At 57.9% G+C, this 25,720-nt stretch overlaps 1 protein-coding gene across 1 annotated transcript; it reads right to left on the bottom strand.

Moving 5' to 3' along the window:
• Positions 1 to 2,059: 2,059 nt before the first annotated feature.
• Positions 2,060 to 25,230, bottom strand: NOP9 (NOP9 nucleolar protein; the record flags this gene model as incomplete). Its single annotated transcript, XM_068999213.1, is given in 9 exon segments — positions 2,060 to 2,431; positions 2,434 to 2,490; positions 4,449 to 4,554; positions 10,824 to 11,042; positions 20,431 to 20,514; positions 22,034 to 22,174; positions 23,345 to 23,534; positions 24,115 to 24,256; positions 25,063 to 25,230. Coding segments are annotated over 9 exon segments (1,205 nt in total), but the record flags the coding sequence as incomplete, so codon positions are not given.
• Between the last annotated feature and the right edge of the window lie 490 nt (positions 25,231 to 25,720).

Below are 25,720 nucleotides of genomic sequence, written 5' to 3'. Positions count from 1 at the left end.
GCCCACTCCCGTTTAAACCACGCCTAAACCCCGGAAACCATGCCCACTTCCGTTTAAACCACGCCTAAACCCCGGAAACCACGCCCACTCCTGCTTAAACAATGCCTTTTCCTGCTTAAACCACGCCCCTTCCTGCAAAAACCGCGCCCAAACCCCAGAAACCACGCTCACTCCCGTTTAAACCACGCCCCTTTAGATAAACCACACCGAAAGACCTTAAACCACGCCCACTCCTGTTTAAGCCACGCCCCTTCCAAAAATGCATGAAAAGCCCAGAAACCACGCCCACTCCTGCTTAAACCACACCCTTTCCTGCTTAAGCCACGCCTTTTCCGACTTAAACCACGCCCATTCCTGCTTAAACCACGCCTTCCCTTGCTTAAACCCCATCCCTTTCTGCAAAAACTGCGCCCAAACCCCGGAAACCACGCCTGCTCCCGCTTAAGCCACGCCCCTTTAGCAAAACCCGTGCCGAAACCCCTTAAACCACGCCCACTCCCGTTTAAACCACGCCCCTTTAGATAAACCATGCTGAAAGACCTTAAACCACGCCCACTCCCTTTTAAACCACGCCCAACCCCCAAAACCACGCCCACTCCTGCTTAAACCACGCCCTTTCCTGCTTAAGCCACACCTTTTCCTGCTTAAACCACGCCCTTTCCTGCTTAAACCACGCCCATTCCTGCTTAAATCACGCCTTTTCCTGCTTAAACCACGCCCACTCTCGCTTAAGCCACGCCCCTTTAGCAAAACCCGTGAGCCACGCCCCTTTAGCAAAACCCGTGCCGAAACCCCTTAAACCACGCCCAAAGCCCTTAAACCACGCCCAAAGCCCTTAAACCACGCCTTTTCCTGCTTAAACCACGCCCAAAGCCCTTAAACCATGCCTCATTCCGCTTAAACCACCGCCCACTCCCACCACCCGCCTCATTCCGCTTAAGCCACGCCCAAATCCCCTAACCACGCCCTTCCTGTTTAAACCACGCCCCACTCCTCTTAAACCAAGTCTGTTCCTGCTTAAGCCACGCCCAAAGCCCCAAACCACGCCCCCCTTTCCCTTAAGCCACGCCCCCTTTCCCTTAAGCCACGCCCCCTTCTCCTTTCGAACGTCGGAAATCGCCCGGAAACGGCCAAAAATAAAAACTTGTATTTAAATTTATTCAAAAAAGGGGGCGGGGCGGGGGGGGTCCTGCCCATTTTGGGGGGGTCCCACCCATTTTTTTGGGGGGTCCCGATGATTTTGGGTGGTGAGGGACCCATTTTTTGGGGGGGTCCCGATGATTTTTCGGGGGTCCCATCCAGTTTTTGGGGGGTTCCCACCCATTTTTTGGGGGTCCCGATGGTTTTTGGAGGGTCCCACCCATTTCTGGGGGAGTCCCACCCATTTTTGGGGAGTCCTGATGATTTTTGGGGGCCCCACCCATTTTTTGGGGGGGGTCCCGATGGTTTTTGTGGGGGTTCCCACCCATTTTTTGGGGGTCCCGATGATTTTGGGGGGGGGTCCCACCCATTTTTGGGGGGTCCCGATGATTTTTGGGGTGAGGGACCCATTTTTGGGGGGGTTCCTGATCATTTTGGAGGAGTCCCATCCATTTTTTGGGGGGGTCCCACCCATTTTTGGGGGTGTCTTGCCCGTTTTTGGGTGGCCCCACCCATTTTTGGGGGGTTCCCACCCATTTTTGGGGGGGTCCCGATGGTTTTTGGAGGGTCCCACCCATTTCTGGGGGAGTCCCACCCATTTTTGGGGAGTCCTGATGATTTTTTGGGGGCCCCACCCATTTTTGGGGGGGGTCCCGATGGTTTTTGGGGGGTTCCCACCCATTTTTTTGGGGGTCCCGATGATTTTGGGGGGGTCCCACCCATTTTTGGGGGGTCCCGATGATTTTTGGGGTGAGGGACCCATTTCTGGGGGGGTTCCCGATCATTTTTGGAGGAGTCCCATCCGTTTTTTTGGGGGGGGTCCCACCCATTTTTGGGGTGTCTTGCCCGTTTTCGGGTGGCCCCACCCATTTTTGGGGAGTCCTGATCGATTTTTGGGGGGTCCCATCCAGTTTTTGGGGGGGGGTTCCCACCCATTTTTGGGGGGTTCCCACCCATTTTTCGGGGGTCTCCCAATCATTTTGGGTGCTCCCCCCCATTTTTGGGACACCCCCCTCCTTTTTGGGGGGGCTCTCCCCCAGGACCCCCCAGGACCGTACCAAATGTTCTTTGGGGGGGGGTGGGTCCCATTTTGGGGTGGATTTTGGGGTTCCCCAAGGATTTTTTAGGGCGAAGGTCCCATTTTGGGGTGGATTTTGGGGTGTCTCGGATGATTTTTTAGGGTGGGGGAGGGGTCAGAGGTCCAGGACCCCCCTCAGACCCCTCCCCTTGCGCCCCTCCCCCCTCTGGAGCCGCTCCCACTCCCCCCGGTTCCTCCGGAACAGCTCCAACCCCAATTTCGGGCGACCCCGCGGCCGTGGGGGTCCCGTAACAGCTCCGGGAGTTGGGGGGCTGCAAAACAAAACCCCAAAATCACCCCAAAATGACCCAAAAAACCTCTTAAAACACCCCCAAAAAAACCTTAAAACCCCCCCCAAAATCACCCCAAAAAAAACCCTTAAAACCCCCCCAAAATCACCCCAAAAACCTTTAAAACCCCCCAAAATCACCCCAAAAACCCTTAAACCCCCCCCAAAATCACCCCCAAAAAACCCTTAAAACCCCCCCAAAAACCTTTAAAACCCCCCAAAATCACCCCAAAAACCCTTAAACCCCCCCAAATCACCCCAAAAAAAACCCTTAAAACCCCCCCAAAATCACCCCAAAAAAACCCTTAAACCCCCCCCAAAAAAACCCTAAAACCCCCCCAAAATCACCCCAAAAAAACCCTTAAACCCCCCCAAAATCACCCCAAAAAAACCCTTAAACCCCCCCCCAAAATCACCCCAAAAACCCTTAAACCCCCCCCAAAATCACCCCAAAAACCTTTAAAACCCCCCCCAAAATCACCCCAAAAAAACCCTTAAACCCCCCCCAAAATCACCCCAAAAACCCTTAAACCCCCCCAAAATCACCCCAAAAACCTTTAAAACCCCCCAAAATCACCCCAAAAACCTTCAAACCCCCCCAAAATCACCCCAAAAACCCTTAAACGCCCCCCAAAATCACCCCAAAAATCCTTAAAACCCCCCAAAATCACCCCAAAAACCCTTAAAACCCCCCAAAATCACCCCAAAAACCTTTAAAACCCCCCAAAATCACCCCAAAAATCCTAAACCCCCCCAAAATCACCCCAAAAGTCCTTAAACCCCCCCCAAAATCACCCCAAAATCCCTTCGGGAGCCCCAAAACCTCCCCTGAACCCCCAGGAGGATCCCAAAGCCCCCCGGAAAAGTCCCCAAATCCCCCCAAAATCACCCCCAGAGCCCCCCAAATTCTCCCCAAATCCCTTCAGGACTCCCCCAACCCCCCCCAAATCCCTTCAGGACCCCCCAAATCCCCCCCAGAGCCCAAATCCCCCCTAAATCCGTTCAGGACCCCCCAAATCCTCCCCCAGACCCCAAAATCCTCCCCAGACCCCCCCCAAATCCCCCCATAAACTCCCCAAATCCCCCCTAAATCCCTTCAGGACCCCCCAAATCCTCCCAACCCCCCCAAAATCCCTTTAGGACCCCCCAAATCTCTTCAGGACCCCCCAAATCCCCCCAAGTCCCCCCAAATCCCTTCAGGACCCCCAAATCCCCCCCAAATCCCTTTAGGACCCCCCAAATCCTTCAGGACCCCCCAAATCCCCTCCAACCCCACCCAGACCCCCCCAAATCTCCCCCAAATCCCTTCAGGACCCCCCAAGTTCCCCCCAAAATCCTCCCCAACCCCCCCTCCAATCCCCCCCAGACCCCCAAAATCCCTTCAGGACCCCCCCAAATCCCTCCAACCCCTCCCAAATCCCCCCCAAATCCCTTGAGGACCCCCCAAATCCCTTCAGGACCCCCCCAAATCCCTCCAACCCTCCCAAACCCCCCCCAATCCCTTCAGGACCCCCCAAATCCCCCCAAATCCCTTCAGGACCCCCCAAATCCCCTCCAACCCCTCCCAAATCCCCCCCAAATCCCTTCAGGACCCCCAAAATCCCCCCCAAATCCCCCCAAATCGCGTCAGGACCCCCCCAAATCCCCTCCAACCCCTCCCAAATCCCCCCAAATCCCTTCAGGACCCCCCCAAATCCCCCCCAAATCCCTTCAGGACCCCCAAATCCCCCCAAATCCCTTCAGGACCCCCCAAATCCCCCCCAAATCCCTTCAGGACCCCCCCAAACCCCCCAAATCCCTTCAGGACCCCCCCAAATCCCCTCCAACCCCTCCCAAACCCCCCCAAATCCCTTCAGGACCCCCCCAAATCCCTCCAACCCCTCCCAAATCCCCCCAAATCCCTTCAGGCCCCCCCCAAATCCCCCCCCGGGGGTCCCGGACCCAGCTCGGCCGCCAGCCGCGCCCGCTGGGGGAGGGGGCTCCGTGCCCAGGCTGCGTCCAGCACGCGGCTCCCGCTGCGGTCCCGGGCCAGCGCTGGCCACTGACCCTGCGGGGAGGGCAACGGCTCAGGGCAACGGGCCCGAGGAGCCCTTGAGCCCCCAAAACCAAAGGGAGCACCCCAAAAACCAAAGGGAGCACCCCAGAAATCAAAGGAAGCACCCAAAAAATCAAAGGGAGCACCCCAAATATCAAAGGGAGCACCCGGAAATCAAAGGAAGCACCCCAAAAATCAAACAAAGCACCCCGAAAACCAAAGGAAGCACCCCAGAAATCAAAGGAAGTACCCCAAAAAACAAAGGAAGCACCCAAAAACCAAAGGAAGCACCCCAAAACCAAAGGAGCACCCAAAAACCAAAGGGAGCACCCGGAAATCAAAGGAAGCACCCCAAAAATCAAAGAAATCACCCCCAAAAATCAAAGGAAGCACCCCAAAATCAAAGAAATCAGCCCAAAAACCAAAGGAAGCACCCCAAAAATCAAAGGAAGCACCCCAAAAACCAAAGGAAGCACCCCGAAATCTAAGAAACTACCCCAAAAATCAAAGAAATCACCCCAAAAAACAAAGAAACCGCCCAAAAATCAAAGGAAGCACCCAAAAATCAAAGAAAGCACCCAAAAAACCAAAGGAAGCACCCCAAAAATCAAAGAAATCACCCCAAAAATCAAAGGAAGTACCCCAAAAACAAAGGAAGCACCCCAAAAAACAAAGGAAGCACCCAAAAACCAAAGGAAGCACCCCGAAATCTAAGAAATTACCCCAAAAATCAAAGGAAGCACCCCAAAAACCAAAGGGAACACCCCAAATATCAAAGGGAGCACCCCAAAAACCACCAAAAGCTCCCCAAAAATCCAAGGAACCACCCCAAAATCCCTTAAACCGCCCCAAAATCAAAGGAAGCACCCCAAAATCAAAGGAAGCACCCCAAAATCAAAGAAATCAGCCCAAAACCAAAGGAAGCACCCCGAAATCTAAGAAATTACCCCAAGAAACAAAGAAATCCCCCCAAAAATCAAAGGAAGCACCCCAAAAAATTCCTTAAATGGCCCCAAAATCAAAGAAAGCACCCCAAAGTCAAAGGAAGCACCCCAAAATCCCTTAAACGGCCCAAAAAATCAAAGGAAGCACCCAAAAATCAAAGGAAGCACCCCAAAAATCAAAGGAAGCACCCCAGAAATCCCTTAAACCACCCCCAAAATCAAAGAAACCGCCCCAAAAATCAAAGAAATCAAAGAAATCAAAGAAATCACCCCAAAAATCCCTTAAACCGCCCCAAAATCCTCCCTAAAACACCAAAACCACCCCAAAATCCCTTAAAATGCCCCAAAAAACCCTTAAGCCACCCCAAAATCAAAGAAATCACCCCAAAATTCAAAGAAACCACCCCAAAATCCCCCCTAAAACACCAAAACCACCCCAAAAATCCCTTAAACCACCCCAAAATCAAAGAAATCACCTCAAAAATCCCTTAAATGGCCCCCAAATACCCCAAAAATGCCCCAAAATCCCCCCAAAACCACCAAAACCACCCCAAAATTCCTTACACTGCCCCAAAAATCCCCAAAATCGCCACCAAACCCCAACATCCCCCCTCAGACCCCCAAATCCCCCCCAGGTCCCCCAAAAATCCTCTCCGACCCCAAAAATCGCCACCAAATCCCCCAAAATCCTCCCCCAAACCCCCCCAAATCCTCCCAAAATCGGCCCCAGACCCCCAACTCGCCCCAAAACCACCCCAAACCCCAAAATCCCCCCCAGATCCCCCCAAATCCTCCCGACCCCCAAAATCACCACCAAATCCCCCAAAATCCTCCCCCAAATCCCCCAAAATCACACCCAGACCCCCCCCAAATCACCCCGAAACCCAAAATCCTCCCCAGAACCCCCAAATCCCCCAAAATCCCCTCCAGACCCCCCAAAATCGCCCCCAAATCCCCCAAAATTCTCCCCCAGACCACCCCAAATGCCCCAAAATCGCTCTTCAGACCCCCAAAATCCCCCAAAACCTCCCCAAATACCCCAAAATCCTCCCCCAACCTCCCAAAATCACCCCCAAACCCCAAAATCCTCCCCCAAATCCCCCTAAATCCCCCCCAGACCCCCCCCAAATCTCCTGACCCCAAAATCGCCACCAAATCCCCCAAAATCCTCCCCAGACTCCCCAAATCCCCCAAAATCCCCCAAAATCATCTCCAGAGACCCCCAAAATCATCTCCAGACCCTCAAAATCACCCCAAATGCCAAAATCCTCCCCCAAATCCCCCCTCAGACCCCCAAATCCCCCAAAATTCTCCCAAAATCCCCCAAAATCCCCCCCAGAGCCCCCCAAAATCCTCCCCCAGACCCCTAAAACCTCCCCAAATCCCTCAAAATCCCCCAAAACCTCCCCCAAATCCCCCAAAATCCTCCCCAGACCCCCCCAAATCACCCCGAAACCCCCAAATCCTCCCCCAAATCCCCCAAAATCCTCCCCAGACCCCCAAACCCCACCCAGACCCCCAAAATCCTCCCCAAATCCCCCCTCAGACCCCCCCAAATCCTCCTGACCCCCAAAATCGCCACCAAATCCCCCAAATCCTCCCCCAGGACCCCCCCAAATCCCCCCTCAGACCCCCAAATTCGCCCCCAAAGCCCCAAATCCCCCCAAATTCTCCCCAAATCCCCCAAAATCCCCCCCAGACCCCCCAAAATTCTCTCCCAAATCCCCCAAAATCCCCCCCAGACCCCCCAAAATTCTCCCCAAATCCCCCAAAATCCTCCCCCGACCCCCAAAATCGCCCCCAAATCCCCCAAAGTTCTCCCCCAAATTCCCCAAAATTCTCCCCCAAAACCACCCCCAAACCCCCAAATCCCCCCAAATTCTCCCCAAATCCCCCCCAAAATCACACCCAGACCCCTCAAATCACCCCGAAACCCCAAAATCCTCCCCCAAATCCTCCAAAATCCTCCCCCGACTCCCAAAATCGCCCCCAAATCCCCAAAGTTCTCCCCCAAATCCCCCAAATTCTCCCCCAAATCCCCCCAAATCCCCCCCTCAGACCCCCAAAATCGCCCCCAGACCCCCAAATCCTCCAAAATTCTCCCCAAATCCCCCAAATCACACCCAGACCCCCCCAAAATCGCCCCCAAACCCCAAAATCCCCCAAAATTCTCCCAAAAACCAAAACCACCCAACACCCCAAAACCACCCCCAAATCCCCCAAAATCGCCACCAAACCCCAAAATCCTCCCCCAAAATCTCCCCCAGACTCCCCCAAATTCCCCTCAGACCCCCAAATTCTCCCCGAACCCCCAAATCCCCCAAAATTCTCCCCAAATCCCCCAAAATCACACCCAGACCCCCCAAATTCTCCCCAAATCCCCCCAAATCCCCCCAAGACCCCCCAAAATCGCCCCAAATCCCAAAATCGCCACCAAACCCCAAAATTCTCCCCAAAATCCTCCCCCAGACCCCCCCAAATCCCCCCTCAGCCCCCAAATTCGCCCCCAAAGCCCCAAATCCCCCCAAAATCGGAATTTCGACCCTAAAAATGGCGCTTTTTTTGCCCAAAACCCACGATTTTCACCCCAAAACCCCAACTCGACCCCCAAAAATGGAGTTTCGAGCCTGAAAATCACATTTTTTTGCCCAAAATCCGTGATTTTCACCCCAAAACCCCAATTTAGATGCCAAAACCACAATTTCGACCCTAAAAATCGCATTTTTTTGCCCAAAACTCGGGATTTTCACCCCAAAACCCCAACTCGGCCCCCAAAAATGGAATTTCCAGCCTGAAATTCACATTTTTTTGCCCAAAACCCAGGATTTTCACCCCAAAACCCCGACTTATTCCCACAAAAACAACTTCCACCCAGAAAAATCGCATTATTTTGCCCCAAAACTGCTGTTTTTCACCCCAAAACCCCAAATCCCCATTTCCACCCCAAAAAATCACATTTTTTTGCCCAAAACCCGCGATTTTCACCCCAAAACCCCAAAACCCTATTTCCACCAAAAAAATCGCTATTTTTTGCCCAAAACTGGGGATTTTCACCCCAAAACCCCGACTTATTCCCACAAACACAACTTCCACCCAAAAAAAATCACATTTTTTTGCCCAAAGCCCCTGATTTTCACCCCAAAACCTCAAAACCCCATTTCCACCCTAAAAATCGCATTTTTTTGCCCAAAACCCAGGATTTTCACCCCAAAACCCCAACTTAGATGCCAAAACCACAATTTCAACCCTAAAACCACATTTTTTTTTTGCCCAAAACCCGCCATTTTCACCCCAAAACCCCAATGTAGCCCCAAAAACCCAAATTTCCACCCTCAAATCGCATTTTTTTTGCCCAAAACTGCTGTTTTTCACCCCAAAACCCCATTTCCACCCCGAAAAATCACATTTCTTTGCCCAAAACTCGGGATTTTCACCCCAGAACCACAACTCGGCCCCCAAAAATGGAATTCCCACCAAAAAACCGCATTTTTTTGCCTAAAATTGCTGATTTTAACCCCAAACCCCCAACTTAAATGCCAAAACCACAATTTCAACCCCAAAACCACATTTTCTTCCCCAAAACTGCTGTTTTTCACCCCAAAACCCCAAAACCCCATTTCCACCCTAAAAATCGCATTTTTTTGCCGAAAACCCGGGATTTTCACCCCAAAACCCCCAAACCCCATTTCCACCCAGAAAAATCGCATTTTTTTCCCGTTTTTTTCCCGTTTTTTCCCCAAATCCCAGGAATTCCAGGAATTCCCAGGTGGGGGTGGGGGAGGGGTACCTGGAGCTTGCGGAGGAGGCGGCGCCGGGCGGGGGAGGGGCCGCGGGGGGACCCCAGGAGGGCCCCGAGAGCCCCAATTCCCACCCCAAACAAATCCCAGCTGCTTTTTGCCCAAAACCCACGATTTTCACCCCAAAACCCCAATTTAGATGCCAAAACCACAATTTCGACCCTAAAAATCGCATTTTTTTGCCCAAAACTCGGGATTTTCACCCCAAAACCCCAACTCGGCCCCCAAAAATGGAATTTCCAGCCTGAAATTCACATTTTTTTGCCCAAAACCCAGGATTTTCACCCCAAAACCCCATTTCCACCAAAAAAATCACATATTTTTGCCCAAAACTGGGGATTTTCACCTCAAAACCCCAATTTAACCCCCACAAACACAATTTCCACCCAGAAAAGTCAGATTTCTTTGCCCAAAACCCGGGATTTTCACCCCAAAACCCCAAATCCCCATTTCCACCCCAAAAAATCACATTTTTTTGCCCAAAACCCAGGATTTTCACCCCAAAACCCCAACTTATTCCCACAAACACAACTTCCACCCAAAAAAATCACATTTTTTTTGCCCAAAACTGGGATTTTCACCCCAAAACCCCCAAACCCCATTTCCACCCCAAAAAATCACATTTTTTTGCCCAAAACTGCCGATTTTCACCCCAAAACCTCAAAACCCCATTTCCACCCTAAAAATCGCGGTTTTTTGCCCAAAACCCAGGATTTTCACCCCAAAACCCCAACTTAGATGCCAAAACCACAATTTCAACCCTAAAACCACATTTTTTTTTTGCCCAAAACCCGGGATTTTCACCCCAAAACCCCAAAACCCCATTTCCACCCAGAAAAATCGCATTTTTTCCCCGTTTTTTCCCCAAATCCCAGGAATTCCAGGAATTCCCAGGTGGGGGTGGGGGAGGGGTACCTGGAGCTTGCGGAGGAGGCGGCGCCGGGCGGGGGAGGGGCCGCGGGGGGACCCCAGGAGGGCCCCGAGAGCCCCAATTCCCACCCCAAACAAATCCCAGCTGCTTTTTGCCCAAAACCCACGATTTTCACCCCAAAACCCCAATTTAGATGCCAAAACCACAATTTCGACCCTAAAAATCGCATTTTTTTGCCCAAAACCCGCGATTTTCACCCCAAAACCCCAAAACCCCATTTCCACCCAAAAAAATCGCATTTTTTTGTCCAAAACTGCTGATTTTCAGCCCAAAAACCCAATGTAGCCCCAGAAACAGAATTTCAACCCTAAAATCACGTTTTTTTGCCCAAACCCCCTGATTTTCACCCCAAAACCCCCAAACCCCATTTCCACCCTAAAAATCGCATTTTTTTGCCCAAAACCCAGGATTTTCACCCCAAAACCCCAACTCAGCCCCAGGAACTGAATTTTGACGCTAAAAATCGCATTTTTTTGCCCAAAACTGCCGATTTTCACCCCAAAACCCCCAAACCCCATTTCCACCCCGAAAAATCACATTTTTTTCCCGTTTTTTCCCGTTTTTTCCCCAAATCCCGGGAATTGGGGGGTGGGGGTGGGGGAGGGGTACCTGGAGCTTGCGGAGGAGGCGGCGCCGGGCGGGGGAGGGGACGCGGGGGGACCCCAGGAGGGCGTCCCAGACGCGGCTCCCGGGGGGGCTCCGGGCCAGGGCCAGCAGGGCCGGGGGGGGCTGAGCCCCCAGGGAGCCCCAAATTGGGGAGGGGTCCCCGAAATGCAGGAGGTGCTGCAGGGCCAGGGAGCCCCAGAGAGTGGGGGAGGGGAGGGGGGGCTGGGGGGAGGGGAAGGGGGGGGGAATGGGGGGAAAAAATGGGGAGAATGGGAAAAATGAATGGGAAAATGGGGGGGGAAAGGGGGGGAAATAAATGGGAAAAAATGGGGGAAAAAGGGGGGAAATGGGGGGAAAATGGGAGAAAAAAATCGGAAAAAAGGGGGGAAAAAGGGGGTGAAAAAGGGAGAAAAGAAATGGGAAAAAAGGGGGGAAAAGGGGGGAAATGGAGGAAATAAATGGGGAAAAAGGGGGGGAAAAGTGAATGGAAAAAAAGGGGGGAAAAATGGGAAAAAATGGGGGAAAAGGAAAAATAAGTGGAAAAAAAGGGGGGAAAAAGGGGATGAAAATGGGGGGAAAAGGGGAGAAAAAAATGGGAAAAAAGGGGGGAAAAAAGGAGGGAAAAGGGGAAAATAAATGGAAAAAAAGGGGGGGAAAGGGGGGAAAATAAATGGGAAAAAAGGGGGGGAAATGGGGGAAAATAAATGGGAAAAAAGGGGGGGAAAAAGAGAAGAAAAGGAGAAAAAAAGGGAGAAATAAATGGGGAAAAAAGGGGGAAAAAGAGAACAAAGGGAAAAAAGAGAAAAAAGGGGAAAAAGGGGAGAAAAGGAGGAAAAAAGGGGGGAAAAAGGGAGAAATAAATGTGGAAAACAGGAGGGAAAAGAAGGAAAAAAGGGGGGGGAAAAGGGGAAAAATGAGGGGAAAATGGGAAAAAATAGAGGAAAATGAGAAAAATAAATGAAAAAAAGAGAGAAAAAGGAGGAAAAAAGGGGGAAAATGGGGAAAAAAAGGGGAAATTTGGGGGGGGGACAAACGGGGGGAAATGGGGAAAAAAGGGAGGGAAAAGGGGTAAAAAAAAACAGGAAAAAAGGGGAAAACCGGGGAAATTTTCGATATAAAAACGGGGGAAAAGGCGGGAGAAGAGGAGGCACGCGCAAGCCCCGCCCCCTTGCAGCAAGCCACGCCCCCTCATCCCCAAGCCCCGCCCCCTGCCCAGCAAGCCCCGCCCCCTCCCCTCCAAGCCCCGCCCCCTCCTTCCCAAGCCCCGGCCCCTCCCGGCCAGCCAGGCCCGCTCAGCGCAAGCCCCGCCCCCTCCCCAAAACCCCGCCTAAGCCCCGCCCCCGCCCAAGCCACGCCCCTCGCCAAGCCCCTCCCCCTCCCCCCAAGCCCCGCCCCCTCCTCCCCGCCTCTCCCCCACAGACCCCGGCCCCTCCTGCCCTTTTATACCCGGGCCCTCCCTTAAGCCACGCCCACTGTTCCATAAGCCCCGCCCATTTCCCCAGCGTCATAATGGGGGCGTGGCCTCAAAGGTGGGATGGGGTGGGGTGGGGGCGTGGCTTTGACGTCACAATAGGGGCGTGGTTTGGTGCAGAAGTGGGCGTGGCCAACAAAAGGGGAGGGGCTTGGGGGTCTGAGAAGTGGGCGGGGCTTAATGAGGGGGCGTGGCCTGAAATTTGGGTAGGGGTTGGGGTGGGGGAGGGGCTTTGGGATGCTAATAGGGGACGTGGCTTGGGGGAGGGGGTGGGGCCAGAGTTTTGGGTCAGGGCGTGGCTTTGGGATGCTAATGAGGGACAGGAGTTAATGAGGGGGTGTGGCCTAAAATTTGGGTAAGGTTTGGGTCAGGGCGGGGCTTCGGGATGCTAATGAGGGACAGGAGTTAATGAGGGGGTGTGGCCGGAATTTTGGGTGGGGTTTGGGTGGGGGAGGGGCTTTGGGATGCTAATAAGGGGTGGGGCTTAACGGGGGCGTGGCCAAGCAGAGCAGGAAGTTCCTTTAAATGGGGGTGTGGCTTAGCCAAAAAGGGGCGGGGTTCAGCCCCAAAAGGGGCGTGGCTTAACCCCAAAAGGGGCGTGGCTTGGCCCCAAAAGGGGCGTGGCTTAGCCCCAAAAGGGGCGTGGCTTAGCCCAAAAAGGGGCGTGGCTTAGCCCCAAAAAGGGGCGGGGTTCAGCCCCAAAAGAGGCGTGGCATAGCCCCCAGAAGGGGGGGGACAAACGGGGGGAAAATGGGGAAAAAAGGGAGGGAAAAGGGGTAAAAAAAAACAGGAAAAAAGGGGAAAAACGGGGAAATTTTCGATATAAAAACGGGGGAAAAGGCGGGAGAAGAGGAGGCACGCGCAAGCCCCGCCCCCTTGCAGCAAGCCCCGCCCCCTCATCCCCAAGCCCCGCCCCCTGCCCAGCAAGCCACGCCCCCTCCCCTCCAAGCCCCGCCCCCTCCTTCCCAAGCCCCGGCCCCTCCCGGCCAGCCAGGCCCGCTCAGCGCAAGCCCCGCCCCCTCCCCAAAACCCCGCCTAATCCCCGCCCCCGCCCTAAGCCACGCCCCTCGCTAAGCCCCTCCCCCTCCCCCCAAGCCCCGCCCCCTCCTCCCCGCCTCTCCCCCACAGACCCCGGCCCCTCCTGCCCTTTTATACCCGGGCCCTCCCTTAAGCCCCGCCCACTGTTCCATAAGCCCCGCCCATTTCCCCAGCGTCATAATGGGGGCGTGGCCTCAAAGGTGGGATTGGTTGGGGGTGGGGGCGTGGCTTTGACGTCACAATAGGGGCGTGGTTTGGTGCAGAAGTGGGCGTGGCCAACAAAAGGGGAGGGGCTTGAGGGTCTGAGAAGTGGGCGGGGCTTAATGAGGGGGCGTGGCCTGAAATTTGGGTAGGGGTTGGGGTGGGGGAGGGGCTTTGGGATGCTAATAGGGGACGTGGCTGGGGGGAGGGGGTGGGGCCAGAGTTTTGGGTCAGGGCGTGGCTTTGGGATGCTAATGAGGGACAGGAGTTAATGAGGGGGTGTGGCCGGAATTTTGGGTGGGGTTTGGGTGGGGGAGGGGCTTTGGGATGCTAATAAGGGGTGGGGCTTAACGGGGGCGTGGCCAAGCAGAGCAGGAAGTTCCTTTTAAACGGGGGTGCGGCTTAGCCAAAAAGGGGCGGGGTTCAGCCCCAAAAGGGGCGTGGCTTAGCCCCAAAAGGGGCGTGGCTTAGCCCAAAAAGGGGCGCGGCTTAGCCCAAAAAGGGGCGGGGTTCAGCCCCAAAAGAGGCGTGGCTTAGGCCCCAAAAGGGGGGGGACAAACGGGGGGAAAATGGGGAAAAAAGGGAGGGAAAAGGGGTAAAAAAAACAGGAAAAAAGGGGAAAAACGGGGAAATTTTCGATATAAAAACGGGGGAAAAGGTGGGAGAAGAGGAGGCACGCGCAAGCCCCGCCCCCTTGCAGCAAGCCCCGCCCCCTCATCCCCAAGCCCCGCCCCCCTGCCCAGCAAGCCCCGCCCCCTCCCCTCCAAGCCCCGCCCCCTCCTTCCCAAGCCCCGGCCCCTCCCGGCCAGCCAGGCCCGCTCAGCGCAAGCCCCGCCCCCTCCCCAAAACCCCGCCTAAGCCCCGCCCCCGCCCTAAGCCACGCCCCTCGCTAAGCCCCTCCCCCTCCCCCCAAGCCCCGCCCCCTCCTCCCCGCCTCTCCCCCACAGACCCCGGCCCCTCCTGCCCTTTTATACCCGGGCCCTCCCTTAAGCCACGCCCACTGTTCCATAAGCCCCGCCCATTTCCCCAGCGTCATAATGGGGGCGTGGCCTGAAAGGTGGGATGGGGTGGGGTGGGGGCGTGGCTTTGACGTCACAATAGGGGCGTGGTTTGGTGCAGAAGTGGGCGTGGCCAACAAAAGGGGAGGGGCTTGGGGGTCTGAGAAGTGGGCGGGGCTTAATGAGGGGGCGTGGCCTGAAATTTGGGTAGGGGTTGGGGTGGGGGAGGGGCTTTGGGATGCTAATAGGGGACGTGGCTGGGGGGAGGGGGTGGGGCCAGAGTTTTGGGTCAGGGCGTGGCTTTGGGATGCTAATGAGGGACAGGAATTAATGAGGGGGTGTGGCCTAAAATTTGGGTAAGGTTTGGGCCAGGGCGTGGCTTTGGGATGCTAATGAGGGACAGGAGTTAATGAGGGGGTGTGGCCGGAATTTTGGGTGGGGTTTGGGTGGGGGAGGGGCTTTTGGGATGCTAATAAGGGGTGGGGCTTAACGGGGGCGTGGCCAAGCAGAGCAGGAAGTTCCTTTTAAATGGGGGTGCGGCTTAGCCAAAAAGGGGCGGGGTTCAGCCCCGAAAGGGGCGTGGCTTAGCCCAAAAAGGGGCGCGGCTTAGCCCCAAAAAGGGGCGGGGTTCAGCCCCAAAAGAGGCGTGGCGTAGCCCCCAAAAGGGGGGGGACAAACGGGGGGAAAATGGGGAAAAAAGGGAGGGAAAAGGGGTAAAAAAAACAGGAAAAAAGGGGAAAAACGGGGAAATTTTCGATATAAAAATGGGGGAAAAGGCGGGAGAAGAGGAGGCACGCGCAAGCCCCGCCCCCTTGCAGCAAGCCCCGCCCCCTCATCCCCAAGCCCCGCCCCCTGCCCAGCAAGCCCCGCCCCCTCCCCTCCAAGCCCCGCCCCCTCCTTCCCAAGCCCCGCCCCCTCCCGGCCAGCCAGGCCCGCTCAGCGCAAGCCCCGCCCCCTCCCCAAAACCCCGCCTAAGCCCCGCCCCCGCCCTAAGCCACGCCCCTCGCCAAGCCCCTCCCCCTCCCCCCAAGCCCCGCCCCCTCCTCCCCGCCTCTCCCCCACAGACCCCGGCCCCTCCTGCCCTTTTATACCCGGGCCCTCCCTTAAGCCACGCCCACTGTTCCATAAGCCCCGCCCATTTCCCCAGCGTCATAATGGGGGCGTGGCCTGAAAGGTGGGATGGGGTGGGGGCGTGGCTTTGACGTCACAATGGGGGCGTGGTTTGGTGCAGAAGTGGGCGTGGCCAACGAAAGGGGAGGGGCTTGGGGGTCTGAGAAGTGGGCGGGGCTTAATGAGGGGGCGTGGCCTGAAATTTGGGTAGGGGTTGGGGTGGGGGAGGGGCTTTGGGATGCTAATAGGGGACGTGGCTGGGGGGAGGGGGTGGGGCCAGAGTTTGGGGTCAGGGCGTGGCTTTGGGATGCTAATGAGGGACAGGAATTAATGAGGGGGTGTGGCCTAAAATTTGGGTAAGGTTTGGGTCAGGGCGTGGCTTTGGGATGCTAATGAGGGACAGGAGTTAATGAGGGGGTGCGGCCGGAATTTTGGGTGGGGTTTGGGTGGGGGAGGGGCTTTGGGATGCTAATAAGGGGTGGGGCTTAACAGGGGCGTGGCCAAGCAGAGCAGGAAGTTCCTTTTAAATGGGGGTGCGGCTTAGCCAAAAAGGGGCGGGGTTCAGCCCCAAAAGGGGCGTGGCTTAGCCCCAAAAAGGGGCGTGGCTTAGCCCCCAAAAGGGGGCGTGGCTTAGCCCCAAAAGGGGGGGGGACAAACGGGGGGAAAATGGGGAAAAAAGGGAGGGAAAAGGGGTAAAAAAAACAGGAAAAAAGGGGAAAAACGGGGAAATTTTCGATATAAAAACGGGGGAAAAGGCGGGAGAAGAGGAGGCACGCGCAAGCCCCGCCCCCTTGCAGCAAGCCCCGCCCCCTCATCCCCAAGCCCCGCCCCCTGCCCAGCAAGCCCCGCCCCCTCCCCTCCAAGCCCCGCCCCCTCCTTCCCAAGCCCCGGCCCCTCCCGGCCAGCCAGGCCCGCTCAGCGCAAGCCCCGCCCCCTCCCCAAAACCCCGCCTAAGCCCCGCCCCCGCCCAAGCCACGCCCCTCGCCAAGCCCCTCCCCCTCCCCCCAAGCCCCGCCCCCTCCTCCCCGCCTCTCCCCCACAGACCCCGGCCCCTCCTGCCCTTTTATACCCGGGCCCTCCCTTAAGCCCCGCCCACTGTTCCATAAGCCCCGCCCATTTCCCCAGCGTCATAATGGGGGCGTGGCCTGAAAGGTGGGATGGGGTGGGGTGGGGGCGTGGCGTTGACGTCACAATAGGGGCGTGGTTTGGTGCAGAAGTGGGCGTGGCCAACAAAAGGGGAGGGGCTTGGGGGTCTGAGAAGTGGGCGGGGCTTAACGAGGGGGCGTGGCCTGAAATTTGGGTAGGGGTTGGGGTGGGGGAGGGGCTTTGGGATGCTAATAGGGGACGTGGCTGGGGGGAGGGGGTGGGGCCAGAGTTTGGGGTCAGGGCGTGGCTTTGGGATGCTAATGAGGGACAGGAATTAATGAGGGGGTGTGGCCTAAAATTTGGGTAAGGTTTGGGTCAGGGCGTGGCTTTGGGATGCTAATGAGGGACAGGAGTTAATGAGGGGGTGCGGCCGGAATTTTGGGTGGGGTTTGGGTGGGGGAGGGGCTTTGGGATGCTAATAAGGGGTGGGGCTTAACGGGGGCGTGGCCAAGCAGAGCAGGAAGTTCCTTTTAAATGGGGGTGCGGCTTAGCCAAAAAGGGGCGGGGTTCAGCCCCAAAAGGGGCGTGGCTTAGCCCCAAAAAGGGGCGTGGCTTAGCCCCCAAAAGGGGGCGTGGCTTAGCCCCAAAAGGGGGGGGGACAAACGGGGGGAAAATGGGGAAAAAAGGGAGGGAAAAGGGGTAAAAAAAACAGGAAAAAAGGGGAAAAACGGGGAAATTTTCGATATAAAAACGGGGGAAAAGGCGGGAGAAGAGGAGGCACGCGCAAGCCCCGCCCCCTTGCAGCAAGCCCCGCCCCCTCATCCCCAAGCCCCGCCCCCTGCCCAGCAAGCCCCGCCCCCTCCCCTCCAAGCCCCGCCCCCTCCTTCCCAAGCCCCGGCCCCTCCCGGCCAGCCAGGCCCGCTCAGCGCAAGCCCCGCCCCCTCCCCAAAACCCCGCCTAAGCCCCGCCCCCGCCCAAGCCACGCCCCTCGCCAAGCCCCTCCCCCTCCCCCCAAGCCCCGCCCCCTCCTCCCCGCCTCTCCCCCACAGACCCCGGCCCCTCCTGCCCTTTTATACCCGGGCCCTCCCTTAAGCCCCGCCCACTGTTCCATAAGCCCCGCCCATTTCCCCAGCGTCATAATGGGGGCGTGGCCTGAAAGGTGGGATGGGGTGGGGTGGGGGCGTGGCGTTGACGTCACAATAGGGGCGTGGTTTGGTGCAGAAGTGGGCGTGGCCAACAAAAGGGGAGGGGCTTGGGGGTCTGAGAAGTGGGCGGGGCTTAACGAGGGGGCGTGGCCTGAAATTTGGGTAGGGGTTGGGGTGGGGGAGGGGCTTTGGGATGCTAATAGGGGACGTGGCTTGGGGGAGGGGGTGGGGCCAGAGTTTTGGGTCAGGGCGTGGCTTTGGGATGCTAATGAGGGACAGGAATTAATGAGGGGGTGTGGCCTAAAATTTGGGTAAGGTTTGGGTCAGGGCGTGGCTTTGGGATGCTAATGAGGGACAGGAGTTAATGAGGGGGTGTGGCCGGAATTTTGGGTGGGGTTTGGGTGGGGGAGGGGCTTTGGGATGCTAATAAGGGGTGGGGCTTAACGGGGGCGTGGCCAAGCAGAGCAGGAAGTTCCTTTTAAATGGGGGTGCGGCTTAGCCAAAAAGGGGCGGGGTTCAGCCCCGAAAGGGGCGTGGCTTAGCCCCAAACGGGGCGTGGCTTAGCCCAAAAGGGGCGTGGCTTAGCCCCAAAAGGGGCACGGCTTAGCCCCAAAAGGAGCGTGGCTTAGCCCAAAAAGGGGCGTGGCTTAGCCCCAAAAAGGGGCGGGGTTCAGCCCCAAAAGAGGCGTGGCGTAGCCCCCAAAAGGGGGGGCACAAACGGGGGGAAAATGGGGAAAAAAGGGAGGGAAAAGGGGTAAAAAAAACAGGAAAAAAGGGGAAAAACGGGGAAATTTTCGATATAAAAACGGGGGAAAAGGCGGGAGAAGAGGAGGCACGCGCAAGCCCCGCCCCCTTGCAGCAAGCCCCGCCCCCTCATCCCCAAGCCCCGCCCCCTGCCCAGCAAGCCCCGCCCCCTCCCCTCCAAGCCCCGCCCCCTCCTTCCCAAGCCCCGGCCCCTCCCGGCCAGCCAGGCCCGCTCAGCGCAAGCCCCGCCCCCTCCCCAAAACCCCGCCTAAGCCCCGCCCCCGCCCAAGCCACGCCCCTCGCCAAGCCCCTCCCCCCTCCCCCCCAAGCCCCGCCCCCTCCTCCCCGCCTCTCCCCCACAGACCCCGGCCCCTCCTGCCCTTTTATACCCGGGCCCTCCCTTAAGCCCCGCCCACTGTTCCATAAGCCCCGCCCATTTCCCCAGCGTCATAATGGGGGCGTGGCCTGAAAGGTGGGGTGGGGTGGGGGCATGGCTTTGACGTCACAATAGGGGCGTGGTTTGGTGCAGAAGTGGGCGTGGCCAACAAAAGGGAGGGGCTTGGGGGTCTGAGAAGTGGGCGGGGCTTAATGAGGGGGCGTGGCCTGAAATTTGGGTAGGGGTTGGGGTGGGGGAGGGGCTTTGGGATGCTAATAGGGGACGTGGCTTGGGGGAGGGGGTGGGGCCAGAGTTTTGGGTCAGGGCGTGGCTTTGGGATGCTAATGAGGGACAGGAATTAATGAGGGGGTGTGGCCTAAAATTTGGGTAAGGCTTGGGTCAGGGCGTGGCTTTGGGATGCTAATGAGGGACAGGAGTTAATGAGGGGGTGTGGCCGGAATTTTGGGTGGGGTTTGGGTGGGGGAGGGGCTTTGGGATGCTAATAAGGGGTGGGGCTTAACGGGGGCGTGGCCAAGCAGAGCAGGAAGTTCCTTTTAAATGGGGGTGCGGCTTAGCCCCAAAAGGGGCGTGGCTTAGCCCAAAAAGGGGCGTGGCTTAGCCAAAAAAGGGGCGCGGCTTAGCCCCAAAAAGGGGCGGGGTTCAGCCCCAAAAGAGGCGTGGCGTAGCCCCCAAAAGGGGGGGGACAAACGGGGGGAAAATGGGGAAAAAAGGGAGGGAAAAGGGGTAAAAAAAACAGGAGAAAAGGGGAAAAACGGGGAAATTTTCGATATAAAAACGGGGGAAAAGGCGGGAGAAGAGGAGGCACGCGCAAGCCCCGCCCCCTTGCAGCAAGCCCCGCCCCCTCATCCCCAAGCCCCGCCCCCCTGCCCAGCAAGCCCCGCCCCCTCCCCTCCAAGCCCCGCCCCCTCCTTCCCAAGCCCCGGCCCCTCCCGGCCAGCCAGGCCCGCTCAGCGCAAGCCCCGCCCCCTCCCCAAAACCCCGCCTAAGCCCCGCCCCCGCCCCAGCCACGCCCCTCGCTAAGCCCCTCCCCCTCCCCCCAAGCCCCGCCCCCTCCTCCCCGCCTCTCCCCCACAGACCCCGGCCCCTCCTGCCCTTTTATACCCGGGCCCTCCCTTAAGCCACGCCCACTGTTCCATAAGCCCCGCCCCTTTCCCCTTAAGCCCCGCCCCCTTTCCCACTTAAGCACCGCCCACTTTTCCCCCTTAAGCCCCGCACACTTTTCCATAAACCCCGCCCACTTTTCCATAAGCCCCGCCCCTTCCCCCTTAAGCCCAGCCTACTTCCCCCTTAAGCCCCGCCCCCTTTTCCCCTTAAGCCCAGCCTACTTTTCCCATAAACCCCGCCCACTTTCCCCTTAAGCCCAGCCTACTTTCCCCCTTAAGCCCCGCCCACTTTCCCCCTTAAGCCCCGCCCCCTTTACCTCAGGCTCCTCCCCCAGGGGGCGGAGCTGGGCCAGGGCTGTGATGCAATGGGGGTGCTTGGGCGGGGCCCAGCACCGCAAGGCCTGATGGGAAAAAAATTAGGCGTGGCTTAAAGGGGGGGCGGGGCTTGGGGTAGAAGTGGGCGGGGCCAAGGAAAGGGTGGGGCTTGGGGGTCTGAGAAGTGGGCGGGGCTTAATGAGGGGGTGTGGCCTGGAATTTGGGTGGGGGCGGGGCTTTGATGTCATAATGGGGGGGCGTGGCCTGGAATTCAGGTGGGGTTTAGGTGGGGGCGCGGCTTTGACGTCATAATAGGGGCGTGGCTTGGGGCAGAAGGGGCGTGGCCAAGGAATGGGAGGGGCTTGGGGGCCTGAGAAGTGGGCGGGGCTTAATGAGGGGGCGTGGCCTGAAATTTGGGTGGGGTTTGGGTGGGGGCGGGGCTTTGGAATGCAAATAGGAGGCGCGGCTGATGAGGGGGTGTGGCCTGAAATTTGGGTGGGTTTGGGTGGGGGCGTGGCTTTGGGATGCTAATAAGGGGCAGGGCTTAATGAGGGGGCGTGGCCTGAAATTTGGGTAGGGGTTGGGGTGGGGGCGGGGCTTTGGGATGCTAATAAGGGGCAGGGCTTAATGAGGGGGTGTGGCCTGAAATTTGGGTGCGTTGGGGTTGGGGCGTGGCTTTTGGATGCTAATGGGGGTGTGGGTTGGGCAGGGGGTGTGGCCTAAAATTTGGGTGGGGTTTGGGGTGGGGGCGTGGCTTTGGGATGCTAATGGGGGACAGGACTTAATGAGGGGGTGTGGCCTGAAATTTGGGTGTCGTTTCAGGTGGGGGTGGGGCTTTGGGATGCTAATAGGGGGTGGGGCTTGAAATGGGGTGGGGTTGGGGTGGGGGCGTGGCTTTGGGATGCTAATAAGGGGTGTGGCTTAACGGGGGGGTGTGGCCAAGCAGAGCAGGAAGTTCTTTTGGAATGGGGGTGTGGCTTAGCCAACAAGGGGCGGGGTTTAGCCCCAAAAAGGGGCGGGGTTTAGCCCCAAAAGGGGCGTGGCTTAGCCCCAAAAAGGGCGGGTTTTAGGCCCAAAAGGGGGCGTGGCTTAGCCAAAAACGTGGCGTGGCTTAGCCAAAAAGGGGCATGGCGTAACCCCCAAAAGTGCGTGGGTTAGCCCCAAAAGGGCCGTGGCTTAGCCACAAAAGGGGGGTGGCTTAGCCCCAAAAGGGGCATGGCTTAGCCCCCAAATGGGGCGTGGCTTAGCCCCAAAAGGGGCGTGGGTTAGCCCAAAAGGGGCGGGGCTTAGCCAAAAAGGGGCGTGGCTTAACCCCCAAAAGGGCGTGGGTTAGCCCCAAAAGGGGGCGTGGCTTAGCCCCAAAAGGGGGGGTGGCTAAGCCCCAAAAGGGGCGCAGCTCAGCCAAAAAGGGGCGCGGCTTAGCCCCGAAAAGGGGCGCGGCTTAACCCCAAAGGGGGCGTGGCTTAGCCCCAAAGGGGGCGGGGTTTAGCCCTCAAAGGGGGCGTGGCTTAGCCCCAAAAAGGGGCGGGGTTTAGCACCGATCGGGGGGTGGGCGTGGTTTATTCGCAGTGGGCGTGGCCTGGGCGGAAAGGGGGCGTGTCCCACCTGGAAGAGGCAGCGCAGCGCCTCCTCCTGGAGCCGGGGGTGCCTGCGGGCCGCCCCCAGCAGCGCGATGACCACCCCGGGGTGGCCCCGGGCCAGCGGCTCCTCCAGGGCGGGGCCCAGCTCCGACAGCACCTCCCCCACCTGTGGGAAGGGGTGGGGGCGGGGCTTGGATCGGGACACGCCCACCAGAGCGGGGACACGCCCCTTCCCCTGCCCCGGTCCCGCCCACAAACCCAACCGGCCAATCAGGGCTGCTCGCTAGGCCACGCCCTCCTGATCCAGCTCCTCCCGTGGAATTAATCCCCAGTTTAAGCCCCGCCCCTTTAGGCCACGCCCATCGGAGCCTCACCCTTTAAGCCACACCCATCCAACCCCCTCCCCTTTAAGCCCCACCCCCTTTAAGCCACACCCATCCAACCCCCACCCCTTTAAGCCCCACCCCCTTTGACCCCTCCCCTTTAGGCCCCGCTCAAATTCCCTATTTAGACTCCTCCCATTAAGCCTCACCCCTTCCAAAGCCCCACCCTTAAGCCACACCCACCCATTTAAGGCACCCCCATTTAAGCCCCGCCCCTTTCGACCCCTCCCCTTTAAGCCCCACCCCCAAAATCATCACCCAACCCCCTCCTCCCACCAAGCCCCGCCCATTCTGAGCCCTCCCCTTAAAGCCCCTCCCCTTTAAGCCCCACCCATTTAAGCCCCTCCTTTTAAGCCCCACCCCCAAAATCAGCACCCAACCCCCTCCTCCCACCAAGCCCCGCCCATTCTGACCCCTCCCCTTTAAGCCACACCCCTCAAAGCCCCTCCCCTTTAAGCCCCGGCCCATTTCACCCCTCCCCTTTAAGCCCCACCCCATTTGACCCCACCCCATTAAGCCACACCCCTTTAAGCCGCACCCCCTAAGCCCCTCCCCTTTAAGCCCCACCCATTTAAGCCCCTCCTTTTAAGCCCCACCCCCAAAATCACCACCCAACCCCCTCCTCCCTCCAAGCCCCGCCCCATTTGACCCCTCCCCTTTAAGCCCCACCCCCAAAGCCCCTCCCCTTTAAGCCCCGCCCATTTAAGCCCCTCCTTTTAAGCCCCACCCCCAAAATCAGCACCCAACCCCCTCCTCCCTCCAAGCCCCGCCCCTTTCTGACCCCTCCCCTTTAAGCCCCGCCCCATTTGACCCCTCCCCTTTAAGCCCCACCCCTCAAAGCCCCTCCCCCACAGAGCCCCTCCCCTTCAAGCCCCGCCCCATTCGACCCCTCCCCATTAAGCCCCACCCCCTTTTACACCAAGCCACGCCCCCTCAGGCCAAGCCCCGCCTACCACATCCTCGGGGGCGTGGTCCAGCAGGCGCTGCAGGCCGTGATTGGCCACTCGGTGCGAGGCCACGCCCCTCACGTGACCCTTCAGGTGATCCCGGAAGAGCTCCCGGAGCCCCGGCGGGTCCAGAACCGTCATGGCCGCCTCCAGCAGCCGGGAGCGGGCGGGGTCCTGCAGTGACGTCAGCAACGGGCTGGGCCAATCAGAGAAAAGGGAGTTGGGGGTGGTGGCCAATCAGAGGACAGCGCCCACAGAGCAGCCAATCAGAGAAAAGGGATCGGGGCAGCGGCCAATCAGAGCAGGGCACCCACAGAGCAGCCAATCAGAGAAAAGGGATCGGGGCAGCAGCCAATCAGAGCAGGGGCTGGCACACAGAACAGCCAATCAGAGAAAAGGGATCAGGGAAGCAGCCAATCAGAGCACGGGCTGGCACACAGAACAGCCAATCAGAAAGAAGGGATCGGGGTAGCGGCCAATCAGAGCAGGGCGCCCACACAGAGCAGCCAATCAGAGAAAAGGAATTGGGGTAGAGGCCAATCAGAAAAAAGGAATCAGGGCAGTGGCCAATCAGAGCAGGGGCGCCCACAGGCAGCGGCCAATCAGTGAAAAGGGATCGGGGCAGCGGCCAATCAGAGCAGGGGCGCCCACGGGCAGCAGCCAATCAGAGAGGGGCACCCACACCCCACAGCCAATCACGGAAAGGGAGATCTGAGGCCCTCGACCAATCAGAAAACAGCACAGCTCTGCTGAGGCAGCAGCCAATCAGAACTCACCTCTGGCCGTGGGCGGGGCTGCCCTGGCTGAGGCAGCCAATCAGGGCGCGGCAGAGGCGGGCGCAGGAAGGGGATTGGCTGCGGTGCAGGGCGGAGAGCGCCCCCTGCAGGCTGAGGCTGGCGCAGGGCGGCGAGAGCAGGGCTGGGGGAGGAGGAGGAAATTGGGGGATTTTGGGGGGATTTGGGGATTTTGGGGGGATTTGAAGGATTGTGGGAGGATTTGGGGGATTTTGGAGGGATTTGGGGGGATTTTGGGGAATTTGGGGAGGATTCGGGGAGCCTAGAATGGATTTTGGAGGATTTGGGGAGGATTTGGGGGATTTTGGAGGGATGTGGGGATATTTTGGGAGCCTGGAGTGGATTTGGGGGGATTTGGGGAGGATTCGGGGCATTTTGGGCACATTTTGGAGGGATTTTGGGGCATTTTGGAGGGATTTGGAGGGATTTTGGGGCATTTTTGGGAGGATTTTGGAATAATTTGGGGGGGATTTGGGGGGGATTTGAGAGCCTGGAGTGGATTTGGGGGAATTTTGGGGAGGATTTGGGGCATTTTGGGGGGATTTGGGGAGATTTTAGGAGCCTGGAGTTGATTTTGAGAGGATTTGGGGAGGATTTGGGGCATTTTGGGGGGATTTTGGAGATATTTCAGGAGCCTGGAGTGGATTTTGGGGCATTTTGGGGGGATTTGGGGAGATTTCGGGAGCCTGGAGTGGATTTTGGGGGGATTTTGGGGCATTTTGGGGCACTTTGGGGGGATCTGGGGAGATTTTGGGAGCCTGGAGTGGATTTTGGGGGATTTGGGGAGGATTTTGGGGCATTTTGGGGGGATTTTGGGGGGATTTTGTAGAGATTTAGGGAGATTTTGGGAGCCTGGAGTGGATTTTGGGGGATTTGGGGAGGATTTTGGGGGGATTTTGGGGCATTTTGGGGGGATTTTGGGGCTCTCACAGGGCAGTTCCCGCTCCAGTCCCTTGGCCAGCTCCTCCAGCAGGGGGCGGAATGAGCGCGGAAGCTCCGCCCCCTTCTTTGGCTCCGCCCCCTTCTCCTTTGGCTCCGCCCCTTTCCTCTTTGGCTCCGCCCCTTTCCTCTTTGGCTCCGCCCCCTTGGGGGAAGGGACTGAGGGGAAAGGGGAAGGAATTGGGGGGGGGGGATTCATCAGCAGCCCCAAAATCACCCCAAAACGCCCCAAAATCCCCCCCAAATCCCCCTCAAATCCCCAAAATCCCCCCCAAAATCCCCCTCAAATCCCCAAAATCGCCCCCAAATCCCCCTCAAATCCCCAAAATCGCCCCAAAATCCTCCCAAATCCCCACCAAAATCCCCCAAACCCTCTCAATTCCTTCCCCCAACCCCCCCCAAATCCTCCCCAAAATGCCCCAAACTCCCCCCAAACCTCCTTCGACCCTCCCGAAATGCCCCAAAATCCCCAAATTCTGCCCAAAACTCCCCCAAATCTTCTTCAATTCCCCCAATCTCCCTCAAATCACCCACAAATCTCCCCAAACCTCCCTGAATTCCCCAAACCCACCCCAAAAATCCCCCAAGCCCCCAAAACTTCCCTAAATCCCCTTCAATCCCTGCCAAATGCCCCAAAATCCCCCCAAAA

Source organism: Aphelocoma coerulescens, unplaced genomic scaffold (assembly GCF_041296385.1).
Source record: "Aphelocoma coerulescens isolate FSJ_1873_10779 unplaced genomic scaffold, UR_Acoe_1.0 HiC_scaffold_289, whole genome shotgun sequence".
In the NCBI taxonomy this organism is placed as follows: Eukaryota; Metazoa; Chordata; class Aves; order Passeriformes; family Corvidae; genus Aphelocoma; species Aphelocoma coerulescens.
Note: the sequence above shows the minus strand (reverse complement) of the source record. Positions and strands in the feature narration are given on the sequence as shown.